The sequence below is a fragment of the Microcebus murinus genome, chromosome 10 (genome assembly GCF_040939455.1).
Source record: "Microcebus murinus isolate Inina chromosome 10, M.murinus_Inina_mat1.0, whole genome shotgun sequence".
In the NCBI taxonomy this organism is placed as follows: domain Eukaryota; kingdom Metazoa; phylum Chordata; class Mammalia; order Primates; family Cheirogaleidae; genus Microcebus; species Microcebus murinus.
In genome coordinates, this window is record NC_134113.1 from 78540350 (window position 1) to 78556217 (window position 15868).

The window sequence follows — 15868 nt, forward strand, 5'->3', positions numbered from 1 at the left end:
ATGCTTTTGTATTTATTAAAAAAAATAGAAAAATCTTTGTTCACAGTAAGATTTACTTATAATCATAGCACCAGAAAATTATCTTTCTTCTCCCTCTTTTCTGCCATTCCCTCCCCCCCACACACACAGAGTTTATATGAAGGCAAACATTAACTATAGAATGTTTGTTTGTTTGTTTGTTTGTTTGTTTATTTTGAGACAGAGTCTCACTCTGTTGCCCAGGTTAGAGTGAGTGCCGTGGCATCAGCCTAGCTCACAGCAACCTCAAACTCCTGGGCTCAAGCAATCCTTCTGCCTCAGCCTCCCGAGTAGCTGGGACTACAGACATGCACCACCATACCCGGCTAATTTTTTCTATGTATTTTTAGTTGGCCAATTAATTCCTTTCTGTTTATAGTAGAGACGGGGTCTCACTCTTGCTCAGGCTGGTTTTGAACTCCTGACCTTGAGCGATCCACCCGCTTCAGCCTCCCAGAGTGCTAGGATTACAGGCGTGAGCCACCTCGCCTGGTCTAGAATGTTTATTAATATAGAAAAATTAGTTAAGCAGCAATAGGAATTAAAGGAAAAAGGTATAGGAAACAATGACATATTTAACAGGTTATTAAGTATGAAATGTCCAATTTTCTTAAGTACTAAGTTTGACAGTTGATATCTCTGACATTTTACTTTGACATTCTTGTTTTATGTTTATTGTGAAGGTACATCCTCGTTCTTTCAAATGCATGGTTTGGCTTGTGATTATCTGTCATATTTTTTAGAGCAATTTTTGTGAAACCATGGATAAGTCAAAAATTCGTGTTATTTTTGAATATGAGTTCTGTCATGGAACCAATGCAGTACAGACAGCTCAAAATATCAACGAAGTGTTTGGGAAGGATGTGGCTAATGAACACACAGTACATCAATGGTTTGAGAAGTTTCGTCCTGGTTATTTTAATCGTGAAAATGAACCATGTGGGTGACCTGAGACCAAGGTGAATAATGATGAGCTGAAAGCTATAGTGGAAGCAAATTCATCTCAACCTATGCATGAATTAGCAGCAACATCTGATGTTACTATTTCAATAATATTGGACTATTTGAAATAAATGGGCAAGGTAAAGGAACTGGATAGATGGGCACTGCATGAATTAAACAAGCGTCAGAAGAGAAATCATCTTGAAAGTCTCGAAGCTTACCTTTCTTTGCTGTCACGACACAAAGGTAAACCAATTCTATACCATATTGTTACGTGTGATGAAAAAGGGATTCTGTTTGACAATTGCTAGTGTTCTGCACAATGGTTGGATAAAAATAAAGAGCTGAAACACAGTCCAAACCCGATATTCACCAAAAAAAGCTAATGGTGTCTGTTTGTGGTCCAGCACTGGTATTATCCACTACAGCTTCCTGAAACCTGGTCAATCGATTACAGCGGTTGTCACTGCAACCAGCTGGATGAAACGATGAGGGTGCTTGTGATTAAGCAGCTGAGATTGGTCCCTAGAGACAGGCCAGTCCTTGCAAGACAATGCTCAACCACATGTCTCATAAACAACGCTGCTCAAACTACACAAGCTGGACTTGGAAACTCTCTGTCATCCACCGTATTCACCAGACCTTGCACCAACTGACTACCACTTCTTCCAGGCTTTGGACCACTTCTTATAAAGAAAAATATTCAATTCTCAACAAGCTGTGGAAAACACCTTTCACGATTTCATCGCCCTCGCTTCTCAGGCTTCTTTGCTGCTGGCATAAACAAGCTACCGTTGAGATGGCAAAACCGTGTAGATGGTTTAGGCACATACTTTGATTAATTGTACTGCTTTTTGTTTGAGATATTATAAACTATACTTTTAATTTGAAATCAGACATTTCATATTTAATGAGCTAATATAGTAATGTTTTTATGTTAATGGAAAGGGGAAATATGATATAATAAGTGATAAAAATGAGGTATAAATTGCTTATAAAGTCTCAACTTTGAGTGAAAAATACATTGAAAAACCCGGAAGGAGATGATGAAGTGTCTGGTTGGTGACATTATAATGATCATTTTCCTTTTTTTTACTTTTACACATTTTCAAAAATCATCTACAATGAAAATTTATTAATGTTTCAATAGATAAAAAGAGAAAAGCATGTAATAAGTTGACACTTTGGCATTTTATTTATATTATTAAAATGAGAAATATATTATTGTGTTTGTGGTAGATGCATTATACCTACGAAAAGCAGAACCCTAGGTAATAATGATAGGCCATGCTTCTTGCGTTGATAGCTGTTTTGACTTTCTTACTTTATTTTTGTACACAGAAGTAGAGACAAAGCTGAAGATTCCCTAGTGCTAAAACCATCTTCAGTACATTTCTTCTCAAAGACAGGTTCAGGCTCTTCACCTCTGACACTTTCACAGTCATCATCCGATGAAAGGCCTCTCAGTTACTATCCATCTCAGATTAGTGGTATAACAGTATCGACGATTGGACAACTGACTTCTAAAGGTAGCAGCGTAGGTAAGCAAAATATGTTTCCAATATTTTTAGGCTATTTTTAAAGCATATATTTCAATAGATTCTTTCTATGCCTCTCAGCCAGAATGATGTTTCATTATTTGTCCCAAATAATGCTAATTTCTTAATGTCAAATACATAGTAACTTAACTGTGGTCATCATTAATTTTAGAACTGGAGTCAAAGTCAGACAAGATAAATGCATGTGCCCAAATATATCACCCCCACAATTAAGATGTCTTGAGTTATCCTGGTGGTTGGTAGGTAGGCTGCTAACATGCTCTAGAATTGCTAGAGAATTAAAAATTCCAATGTATAGCATTAACTGCCCTTCCTCTGAAAGCTACTGGAAAGGATTAAGCAACATCTTGGATATTTTGTGCCTTTGGGAGATTTATGACTCAAGTAAAGGATAGACAGATAAGAGAGAGAGGAAATATAAAGTAGATAATAAAATGATAGAGAGAAAAGGGAAAAACAATAAAGAGAACTTGAAGGAGAGGAAAATGAAAACAATACTATGGTAGGAAGAAGTAAAGTTTTGACTGTTGTCAACAACGTACTCAGCAATACTCACACTGTTGGGTGTCTGTTTCTTACCATGTTTAGAGATCTTTGAGGGTATGTTTTCTTAGTTTACTGAAAACACAACTGTCTTTATAAATACATGACCTACTGTTTTTCTATCCTTCTACAATGTAAGGCACAGAGTAAAATATTTATCATCTCTGGGTCTCATTAAAATATTTATGAAAATCACCTCAGTAAATACTCAATGAAAATTAATTGTGAATCTGAACATGCATGTAATCACATTCTTTGAGAATAGGCTAGATTTGGGGGTCTTTATTTCAATTACCAGTCAACTAACAGGTTTCAAAACTGGTAGTGCAAACACTTCCATGACTATCTGATGTCTCCATGTTTCTCTAACATTCTGTGGATATTTACAGCCTGGCTTCCTCTTGTCTATATTTCATTTTGTTTCTGGTATTTTCCTAAGGGTTTGGCACTGTGTTATATGGGGTTTTGTTCTACTGCCATGATAGTCATATTTCCTATGTTTTTTGTTTGTATGACTAAGATAAATGTACAAAGAAGTCTCCAAAGTTTACACTGACCTTTAGCAATGATCAAAATCCATATGCTTAAAAATGCAAATACACATTTTAGATCCAAGGAGGAAGATTTTTCCATCATTTGGCATTAAATCATATGGCATATGTTCTCTACTTGGGTTAAACTACAAAAGCTCCTAGTAATGGGGGAAAACCCCCAAAATATAGTGGCTTCCGTTTGCAAGATCGGAGCTGAATTGGGATGTAGTTCTTCTCCTTCAGCTACTATGGATTCTGCTTCTTGTATATAGATATCTAGGTCCACCGAAACTTGTTACACCACCATCTGTTGTTCTAGAGGAAATAACAATTGGGACCAAAATTAACATATCTTCTTTCCTTTTGGAAAAAAAAAAGGCTTTTATCCTTCAGGATGAGCTGTTGAGAAGCATGCTGTATATTATTCTTCCCCAAAGGAATTTAAGGATTAAGTAAATACTCATTTAACTGGGAATCAACTAATATAATTCCAAATAATTCTTCTCAACCAAATACTTTTAGGAATCTTCTTGAAGAACTATGATTTCATTCCTTTATATCATTCACCTTGTTTTGGTTTTGTGGAAGATATAAGAATCTAAAGCAAACTCTAGATTGTCTTAATCTTTTGAGGATTTCGGACCCAGGGTCACATGAATCAAAACTCTTGTACTGTAGTAATAGCTATCATTTATTTCATACCACCTAAATGCTGAACATTATGCTGGACCCTTACCCACATTATCTTCAATCCTCTTATCTTCTTATACAAAGGAGTATTTTTGTTCTTATTTTATGTTCAGGAAAATTAAAACTTGGAAAGTTTAGATTACTTGTCTTAGCAAATGGCAGAGCTGGAATACAACTGCAGATCTGTCTAAATCCAAGACACTTTGCTATGTTGCCTCTTTTTAGTATAACTCCTTCTCTGCAGACACAATATTAGACTCATCCAGAATGGCTCTTTCTGTGAAAAATAATGAAAACTATGTTGTATTGGAATCTTTCGTGGTGAGAATTTCAAAAGAAAAAACTTCTAAGAGAATACTAGAATCTGATTACGCATTACTTTATCTTTCAATAAAGTATTTTAGTGATTAGAGCAAGTTTAAGTCTCCACTTGCAAAGGTACCAACTATTGGTAAGAAAGGACTCACTTGAGACTTTAATTTATGGATTATAATTTGGGGAGTATAGAAAATGTGAAATAGCATAAGGCTATATTTATGTATAACATATTCAAATTTGACAGACTCAAATGTTTTACCTACTCAAAAACTGATGATGCTTCTAGTACAACTAAACAATCATTTAAATAGTCATTATGCTGATGATATAACTGATAGGTTAAGATAACTGGAATAATCAGTAGGAATTGAGATGTCACTAAAAATATCCACTTACTGGTTATTTGATAGACATTTGTTTAAAGTTTCTAGCTATTCTCACAGTGTTTGACAATGACAGTAAAATGTCTAAAGAATATATATGGTTTTGTAGAAGCAGGGATTAAAGATAATGGCCTTATGTTCTTTTAACATCCTTTTATTTACTATTCTCTTGGTTGCTTTCGTCTTTAGTTTCTTTGAAAGAAGTCAGCTGCATATTGGGTTCAAAGAAACATGCTCTGTTGAACCTTGGTCCTGAGATACCTGTGAGTGGGGAAGGAGAGGATTATTTCCTTTCTTTGTTTGGTGATTCAAAGAAACTTACTGCACACTCAGGCCACATCGAGAAAACTTACAAACACTTTTCTATGATTCTTGAAGAAGTTGGCCATTCTACAGCCAGGTATAGTCTATTTGAACTATTCAATATCTTCTGTTGGTTAGGACCAATATATCAGTAAAAAATAAAGTTCCAATCTGTTGTTACATACATGATTTTATCTAAAACCCTAAGCAAGTCATTGAAAATATAACTGTTTCATCTTCTGAGTAATTAAAAACAATTGATAAAACTTTCTAGGGAACCAAACACAAAATGTTAATTTTTCAGAGCTGCCAGAGGAAACATTTCTATGTAATCCCTACAAATAGGGTCAACACAATTATTCAGAGACTTTTTTTATTATTGGTGCATTATTCAGATGGATTTAATATAGTTTTTTCTTCTAGTAGATTCTTGAGTTCAAGACAAAGGAGAGGCATGAATTTTTACTTCATTGATCCATTTTTATGGGTGTTAGTATCTGTGATAAAATGAATTGATCAGAAAGAAAGTTGATATTAGGACTGAAATAAAAGAGCTAACTTATCTATCATTTACATAACTCTGCCTTACTTATTACATAAACAACACATGGAATTGTGAAATGTTAGTAATAAGCACATGCTGATAGAGGGTGTTAGAAGGCTAAAAGAAATTGTTAACAAGAGTTAAGGGTCAAATATAAAGGAAACTTTTTTTACCCCTTTGCCATATTTCCTAAAATCAATCACTTTTGCCCTATTACCATTTAACTATGGAGAATACCTAAGTATTTGCTCAACTGTCTAAATCACCTCATCAAATCATTCAGTACCCACAGTGTTAAAATGATGAGCTATTTTGGGCAAAAATTCAACAAATGCTTCCATTTAAATGCATTAAAAAAGTATGATGCCATACAAGCAAGCTGGCTTCACCTCATCCCTCCACCCCCGAGAAAACAAAAACAAATATACAGTGCCAAGATTATCATCACAAATATCCCCGATATCAAATATGAGGATGAGACAGTTCCTGAGACAACAGAGAAGTGGAAAAACTCTCACAATAATCAAACTCTCAAAGATCAAGGCTTTGAAAAGCAGCAAGAGAAAAGAAGCAAATAATATGTAAAGAAGCTTCAATTCATCTGACATCAGACTTCTCAGTGCAAACCATACAGGCCAGGAGGGAGTGGCACAACATTTTTAAAGTGCTGAAAGAAAGAAAAAATAGCATCCAAGAATACTATAGCTAGCAAAGCTATCCTTCAACTATGAAGGAGAGATAAATTCTTTCCTAGACAAACAGAAGCTGAGAGAATTCACCACCACCAGACCTGACTTACAAGAAATGCTAGGAAAAAAAACATACTAATGGACAAAAATAAAACATTAGAAGGTACAAAACCCACTGGCAAAATTAAAACACTCTAATACTATAATTGTGCAGTGTAATCCATTCATAACTCCAATATGGAGCCCAAGAGACAAATCTATCAAAAACGATAATAGCTATAGCACCCTATTAAGAAATAGGCAATATAAAATATGTATGTACATTGAGAAAACCAAACATCAAAATATGAAGGGGGTGAAGTTAAAGTGTAGAGATTTTTTTCATTTTTCCTTTGTTGGTTTTTAATCTTTGTGATCTAAGATAAGTTGTCATCTCTTTAAAATAACATATTATATTTATAAGATGTTTTTTGTGAGCCTCATGTTGCCACAATGCAAATATCTGTAATAGAGTCACTAAAAATAAAAATAAAAACATTAAAGCATACTTCTAGAGAAAAATCACCTAATCACAAAGGAAGACAGTAAGAAAAAAGAAGTAAAGAGAGGGGTTTCAAAATAACAAGAAACAAAATGACAATAGAAAGTCCTTGGCCAGGTGTAGTGGCTCACGCCTGTAATCCTAGCACTCAGGGAGTTCGAGGCGGGAGGATCATTTCAGCTCAGGAGTTTGAGACCAGCCTGAGCAAAAGCGAGACCCTGTCTCTACTAAAAATAGAAAAAAATTATATGGACAACTAAAAATATATATATAGAAAAATTAGCCAGGCATGGTGGCGCATGTCCATAGTCCCAGCTACTTGGGGGGCTGAGGCAGGAGGATCGCTTGAGCCCAGGAGCTTAAGGTTGCTGTGAGCTAGGCTGACGCCACGGCACTCTAGCCTGGGTGACAGAGTGAGACTCTGTCTCAAAAAATAATAATAATAATCTAGGGAAATTGTAAGATTCACTGCATTTGTTCCCTGTCTCTCAGGGATCACTATTCTTCATTGACCTATATCAAATATCTTCAAAAACATTGTTTTATGTATTTTCCAGAATTTTTAGTTGTTTCAGGTGAGATGATAAATCCATTTTCTATTACTCCATCTTGACTGGAAACAGAAGCTTATTCTCAGTTTGGTTGTTTTCAATCAAAGCTGTTGTTTCAACTGGGCGCGGTGGCTCACACCTGTAAATCCTAGCAGTTTGGGAGGCTGAGGTGGGAGGATCACTTGAGCCCAGGAGTTCAAGACCAGCCTGAGCAAGAGTGAGACCTCATCGCTGCCCCCACCCCCCAAAAAAGAAAAGAAAAATTAGGCAGATGTGGTGGTGCATGCTTGCAGTCCCAGCTACTCGGGAGGCTGAGGCAGGATTGCTTGAGCCCAGGAGTTTGAGTGAACAGTGATGACGCCACTGCACTCTAGCTTAGGCAACAGAGCAAGACCCTGTCTCAAAAAAAAAAAAAAAAAAAAAGTTGTTGTTTCTTTCCTACTACCACCCACCGTCTCTAGAGATTTGTTTAATATCTGCCAGCAGCAGTAAAAAGGGTTTGTAGGCAAACAACAAACAAAGTAGATACATTATTAAAATTTTCACTAGTTATTCATGATCTTTTTCCCTACATCTAAGACCTTATCTTGGCTTCAGGTTTAGTTCTAGATGCCTCAGGACTGATCAAACTATATTAAGAAGGTTACCTTCCTACCCATCTACCATCTCTACCTCCAGGCAATTCAGTATTCCTCAAGTTTAGAGTTAGAATGATATTAATAGTAAACTCTGGACTCGGGCTCACCAAGATAATAGCCACATGAATAGTTCTGGTTCAAAATAATTTATGAGGTTGCAAATCTATTCATAATCCCAAAGGACTGTGATTCAGACTACACCCCATTTATTCTTCCCTTGGATGATTTAGAACCTGGTGGTAATGATGTACAAATTCACCTCTCCCTTACATTAATGATCTATCACCAAAACTTTTAGGTGTGACGGCTCTCCTCTTATAGTACCAATGAAATTAATCAAGTTCCCTGAGTCCTTCCAAGTTTTTCCTTTAAAAATGTAAAGAGTCCTAAATGCTACACCCCCTCACCAGCCCACATCTCCCACGACTATTAACACAGATGCCAACCTGTATACAGGATGTTTGGTAGATACAGGTTGGCAAAACTGAAACTCTAAAGATAATTTTAGCAAATTGCAGAGTAGCAGAAACCTAAAAGCAGATAAATACAATGGAGCTATCAAGGAGAACCCAACAACAAGATAAATCAGTGCTTAAATAATAGAAAGTAATTCTTTTTTGAAAAGTGACATAGCCATGGGTCTCTTCAATCTCTTTGCAAATCAAGTCTATGCGAAGGCTACTGACAGGATGATTGGGCTATCACTTTCCACTCTCAGCCAATCACAAATTCTAAGCAGAAGTGTCCCAAGTTACTTTCCTACTAAAGATAAATGGGGAGCCTTACAGGGAAGAGAAGAAGATAACTACTAAAGGCGGTGTGATAGCAGATTAACAGCCTGGGTCTGTGAATTTCCATGTATTGTGCAATGTATTTTTCTGGGTCTTACACAAAAATAAAGCAAATAAAGTGCCCTAATATGGACAATGTTTTTTTTTTCTTTCAGACAAGGAAATTTGTCCTACTTATGCACGTAAATAAAAATTTAAGATGAATGAATAAACAGTTCACTTAAATAATAAAAGATTTTTAGAAAGCAACTGTAAATATTCAATTATATGTATGATAACAAAGGGGATAGCTGCGCTATTCCAGGGTTTTACCTGTTTAAAAACCAAAGTCAAATTAGTGCTCATCCCCCTGGGGAGAAAAGGCACGTCTGAAAAACAAAAGGGCATTCTTTCAAAAAATAAAAACATCCCACAGAGAATTTAGTTAACAGTAAGGTGAGGATGACATAAAGAAATTCCAGAGACGTCAAATAAGAGTAAAATGTTACATCCACAATTCAGTAAGAACCATGATGATAACATAGAAAAAGAAGAGAAGAAATTGTTATGTAAACTGTTCAAAAGCGAACTTCTATAAAACAAGCATTCTCATATAATGCAGTGGGAGTATGAAGTGACGCTGCTGTTTTGAAGGAAATTTGGTCGTGTGTATCAAGAGATTTCATAGATGCTTACACCCTTTATTGTCATAATTCCTCTTCTGGGAGAGGAAACCCAGAATGACAGCCTGACATTTGGAGCCACTTTTATCCTCAAAATAGCTGCCAATTTGAAAGCATCTGCTAAGAGACTGATAAATTCATCAGAGACTTTGGCAGGATAATAGGTGGGGTGAATAAAAATTAGCCTTCAAGGCTTCTCACAAAGAAGGGTCACTGATGAGTGCCCCCAGCTTTCAGCAGGACCTTCAAATGGTACACCCAAGAGTAAGGCTGTACTCAAAACAGACCAGCCCAGCATCAAATTATTTCACTAGTTAATATGTTAACTAGTTAACCCTGATTTAATTAAAGTGATTTATTCTCAATATAGATACCTGTCAGTAGCAAATGTAAATTCTCTCTGGAGTGAGAAAACATTATACAGAGTTTTAAATTATCTCTGTAATTTTAAATCTGTAATAGTAGGCACTAAATCAAAAACAACAAGGTGTACAAAAGATAAAAGTTGACCAAAATTTAAGATTGAAAATGGACACAAGAGAAAAGCCTGGTAGATTGAGATACTGTGGTTATCTACAGGGATTTATTTCAAACTAATGACGACTAAAACATTCAAAGAATTAAATGACAAGATAAAAAATTTAGCATAAACCTAACTAAAAGGATCAAAAGAAAACTCTAGAAATAAAAAATCCACTAACAGAAATTACTATCTCAGTAGGTAGGTTTAACAGAAGAGAGATTTGATATAGCAGAAGAGAGAATTACTGAACTGGAATATTCTCAGAAAAAAACATCAAGACTGAATTACAGAAAGCAAGGACATTACAAAGGAGCACAAGGGACAAATATGGCAAGATTTTTGTAAAAATCTAACCACTTATAATTAAAGTTACTGAAAGAGAGGAAAGATGGAGGTAGAACAGTATGGGTAGAAATACAGCAGAGAATTTTCCCAAACTAATGACAGAGATCAAGCCAGAATTTCAAGAAGCACTACCAACTCCCATCAGAACAAAAGACAACAAACAAACAAAGCTTGGTACATTGCAGAAAGACATGTAAAACAGAAGACGAAGAAAATGTTAAAGTCAATCCGAGAAAAAGGGCACTTACCTTCAAAGAAACAAGGAAGAAATTAGCTGGCAGTTGGGTTATCAACAGAAAAATAGAAAACAGAAACATTGGACTAAATTTCCAACAAGGACATTGGGACCGAAACTGCAGACCAATTGGGCAACATTTCTGACAAATTGATTCTAAAATCATAAGAAGTACGTATTAGTTTTCTATTGCTGCTGTAATAAATCACCACCAACTTGGTCACTTAAAATAACATGAATGGCACACATTTATTAACACACAGTTCTATAGGTCATAAGCCTGGCTTGGCTCAGCTAACTTTTAGAGTATCACAAGGTCAAAGTCAAGGTGTCAGACAGTTGGGCTCTTATCTGGAGGCTCTGGGGGAAATCTGCTTCCAGGCTCTTTGAGGTTCTTGAGGAAATCCAGTTCCTTGTGGTTGTAGGAGTGAGCGCCTCATCTCCTCACTGACTGTCAGCATGGAGTCACCCTTAACTTTGGAAGCCCTCTGCTCAGTCTTTGCACATGGGCTCCCACATCTGAGAGCCAGCAACGGTGCATCAAATCCTTCTCATGCTTGAACCCTGGCCTCCCTTCTGCTGCAGCTCTCTTCTGCTTCCAGCGGAGTAAATTCTCCAACCTTAAGGGCTCATTTGATTAGATTGGGCTCACTTGAATAGTCTCCCTATCTTAAGCTCCATAACTTTCATTATACCGGCATAGAATATAACATAGTCACAGGATCCAGGGATTAGGGATGGATATCTTTGAGCACCTATTCTGCCTACCACAACAAAGGGTCAAAGTCCAAAACAGTTAACACAATTTTGAGAAAGAAAATGAGAGAGGACTTGTGCAGCCAAAATCAAGTCTTAATACAAAGCAACATAAATTAAAACAATTTAGTATAGACATAGGATAGAAAACTAGATCAATAGAACAGACAGAAAGCCTTATAATGGTCAGAAACTTGCTCTGTGACAGAGATGACATTACAAATCAGCAGAAAGATGAGGGACAATTTAATAAACATACCTAGGAAAATTAGTTCCTTATGAAATACACACACACATATATATATCGTATATGTACAACACATATATATCCTATATGTACAAATTAAAGCTGTAAAAAGCAAATTCTTGCAATATTTAGAAGAAAATATGACATAAGAGTAGGGAAAGAGTTTCTCTGTAGGACACATGAAGCAGAAACTGAAAAGAAAAATATTAATATATTTAGCAAAAAATATTTAGTAAAAATTTTAGACGTTTAAACTGTACCATAAGAGACTGAAGTTTTTTTTAAACAGAAGCCTCTTCTTGTGGAAAATATGTGCATATATTTAAATACTGTACTATAAATACCATAAATCAACCATAAAAATTCAAAACAAGCCTATAGAAAAATGAGCAAATTGACATGAACAGACAATTTATCAAAGTGGAAAAGAGTGGCCAATAAGTAGCTTGTTGGACTGAGCTATAATCAGGGACAAACAAATTAAAACAGCGATGAAATTCCACTTTTTACCCATGATAGTGAAAAAAATCAGGAAGTCTGAAAATGTGAAGTGTTAGTGAGGATACGGGGAAGAAGAAGAGGGAATGGCAGGTGTGTAGGCAGTGGGTGAAGCATGCAGCAGCATTAATTATGCTCCTGCAAGGAATTCTTTATGGTGGCAGTTTGAGGATGAGATGGGAAGTAGGGGAAAAGAGATTAAAGAGGCTGGCAGATTACATAGAGCCTCATAAAGTTTGTGTTTTCTCTGGAAGGAAATGGCAAGGCATTGAAGGATTTCCAGCAGGGAAGTGGCAACATCAGGTTTCGATTGTACAAAGATTGCTCTGGAAGCCAAGTGGAGAGAATGTTGAGGAGGGGATAAGACTGGAGAAGCCGGTCAGCATGCTGTTACAGTGTCACTAGAGACGATGCGAGACATGGAATTGATCTCTCTAAACTTCGGTTTCTCTATCAATATAAAATGGGACTTAAAATAGTATCTGTCTCTGGCCAGGCACGGTGGCTCACGCCTGTAATCCTAGCACTCTGGGGAGGCCTAGGCGGGAGGATCGCTCGAGGTCAGGAGTTCAAAACCAGCCTGAGCAAGAGTGAGACCCCCATCTCTACTAAAAATAGAAAGAAATTAATTGGCAACCTAAAATTATACAGAAAAAATTAGCCGGGCATGGTGGTGCATGCCTGTAGTCCCAACTACTCGGGAGGCTGAGGCAGGAGGATTGCTTGAGCCCAGGAGTTTGAGGTTGCTGTGAGCTAGGATGATGCCACAGCACTCACTCTAGTCCGGGCAACAGAGTGAGACTGTCTCAAAAAAAAAAAAAATAGTACCTGTCTCACTAGATTAGTGTGAGAATTAAATGAGATAATATAGAGTTCCTCACATTTTTTGGACTGTGCCCTTCAATAAGAAATATGTAGAAATATTTCAATGAAAAGTTGAATATGAACATATGTTATTGTGAGGATTAAATGAGTTACTACAAGTTGACTTCACCAAAATATTTGGTGACTCATATATTTCTAGATTCAGAATTTGGTGAATTTTAGGAAAGTAACGTGGTCTCTAGAACACATATTACATAACACCCCATCAGGACTTAGAGAAGTCTCAAAAATCAAACATTAATTTTTCTGTAGGAAAACATTCACACAAACCACTATTGAAGATTATAAATAGCTTCATCTCAGTTTAGAGCCAGGTTTTGCTTCAAATATGTTTTTTAAAATTTTTCTGTTTTTTGAGAGTTTTTTGGATTTTGGAACTGTGAATAAGAAATTTTGGAGAGTTTTATAAAGATAGATAAAAAATAGAGCTAGAGAGAGAGGTATAGATATATATTGTTTTTTAAGTGCCTGGCTTATAAGTAGTATAGGTTATTATTATTGTTAGAGATATAGTTTATTTTTACGATGCTGGTCCTAACTCACCAAAGTGATTTCATGATCTACTAATAGATTGTGACTTATGCTCTGAAAAATGCTGGTGTGTAAATGTTTAGCTTGGTCCCTGGAACATTCCAAGCTCCCAACACAACTTAAAAAGTAAAAAAATACCATTTTATGTGTATATAATAATGTTTCACTTTTCAAAATTCTCTTAATCATATAATTGCTATTCTTATTCTCAGCCATATTTTCAGAAATAAACTAAATGGTTTAACTTATCTCTTGATCTACTTTTGAGAGTTTCATGTCTCAATGATTTTATGTTGAATAGTATAAAATTTAAATAATTATAAACAGACCTTCCTATGGTATTTATACCTTGACACCTAAAGTACTTTTTAGGTTTTCTTAAGTTATTGTATGTGAAATAGATAATTTTATTGCACAGATAAAGAAACAGAACTAATAGATCAAGCCATTTATCTTAGATTACAAAATACGCCATTTCTGTGTAGAACTTGTCCACTAGAATATACAGTTTAGGAGCAGCTTCCAAAGCATAATTATTATTCTGTTCTTAGAGCGAGCCAAAGACACTCTTATCTGTAGGCACCTTATAATCTTTGTGTTTTGTTTTCCAGTTCTCTTGGAGACATTAAAATAGTTGACGTGAATGTCAAGGGTTTGTTCGTGAAGCTCATTAACTCTTCCCATGACAAAGAACTCACAATTGGGGATCATATTCTCCAGCAAAATGTGAATGGACAGAGAGTTTCTTTGTACCGATTCCTTCCAAACATCATAATGCAGGCCAACTCCACAGTGACAGTGAGTATGAGATTTACATAACGGAAACTAGAATCGTGTAGGAGAAACCCATTTACACTCAGCACCAGATTTACCATCACTCGAACTGTGCATAAGATATGATTTTGTTGTCGTTGGCTAATTATGTCACTTTGTCCACCAATTGGATATATATTAATACTCATAGTTCAATTTCCACAGCTTTCTTCAATTAGGTGTCCAATCCGTTTTTTAAATGATTTGCCTATTACAATGAAATTCCGAAATTCCTAAAACTAAGCAAACATAATCCTTAAACGATAAGCAAAGACGTTTGCTTAGAAAACAGATGATTGATGCTGGTGGGCTCCCACTCTTTCTCGTGCTTTCCTTTAAACCTGTATAGGAGCTGTTTGGTGTTCCACAGCTTGGCATTATACAGCATACGGTCATGATAATGTAAAACCTCATCTGCTCAGAAAGATTAGGTTGCAATAGCCCTGTGACGTATACGAAACTGTGTTGAACTCCAGTGGCATTTGTCATGAACAAACTATTTTCTTTCAGGTGTGGGCAGCAGCCTCTGAAGCAAAGCATCAGCCACCATCAGATTTTCTTTGGAAGGAACAAAACAAGTTTATAACGAGTCCAGACTGTACAACAATCCTGTGCAAACCTAATGGCCAAGTTAGTGTCTGGTTCTTAATACTTTTCAATGAAATGGAGAGCCCTCGTCCTCTTGGCTCACTCAGTTGTTTTCCATCCCTAAAAGCTTGGATGGAATCATCATTAAATGCTGTACCACAGCAGGTGCAAATCAATAACACCCTCTTCCCAGTGTCAAAGTGTCCAAGAGCTACTTACAATTTGGCAAAAATAATTTTTGATATCCCATATTTCTAAGAGGCTACTTCAAATTTCAGAGTCAAGGGTGGATTTTATTTGTGATATTTTGCCTGAAGAGTGGGATAAAGAAGGTACTACATACAGACCTTTCCTATTCATTTATTCATTTCTCAAATGTTTATTGAGATTATTCTCTATTCCTGTAGGTGTACTAAGTACTGGAAATATAACAGATTAAGATAGAGTATCTGCTCTCCAGGGACCAATATTATAATGGAAGAGCTTACAAGTCTTAATTTGAAATGAATATACCTTATTCACTATAAAATTAAGTGTATTAGTAATAGCATGGTGCAATCTATTCAGAATATTTGGCAATTTTATATATTTGATCTACCTTTCCTTCAGCATAATATTAACATAAATATATACCCATGGACACACCAGTAAGGTTTAAAGGGATCTCTTGTCATAGAAAAAGTTATTCCTTTTTAAAAACTATTCTTTAGATCTTTATAAAATACCTGTCTTTTACCCTTAG

General features: G+C 35.9%; 1 protein-coding gene across 4 annotated transcripts in view; it reads left to right on the forward strand.

Moving 5' to 3' along the window:
• LMNTD1 (lamin tail domain containing 1) overlaps positions 1-15868 on the forward strand; it is an 89845-nt gene that overhangs the window by 53962 nt on the left and 20015 nt on the right. For all 4 annotated transcript variants that reach the window (XM_076007552.1, XM_076007553.1, XM_076007554.1 and 1 more), the window contains 4 exons: positions 2302-2501; positions 5176-5386; positions 14337-14523; positions 15049-15168. In XM_076007552.1, the coding sequence (XP_075863667.1) occupies positions 2302-2501; positions 5176-5386; positions 14337-14523; positions 15049-15168 (718 nt within the window). The remainder of the gene's footprint in view (positions 1-2301; positions 2502-5175; positions 5387-14336; positions 14524-15048; positions 15169-15868) is intronic.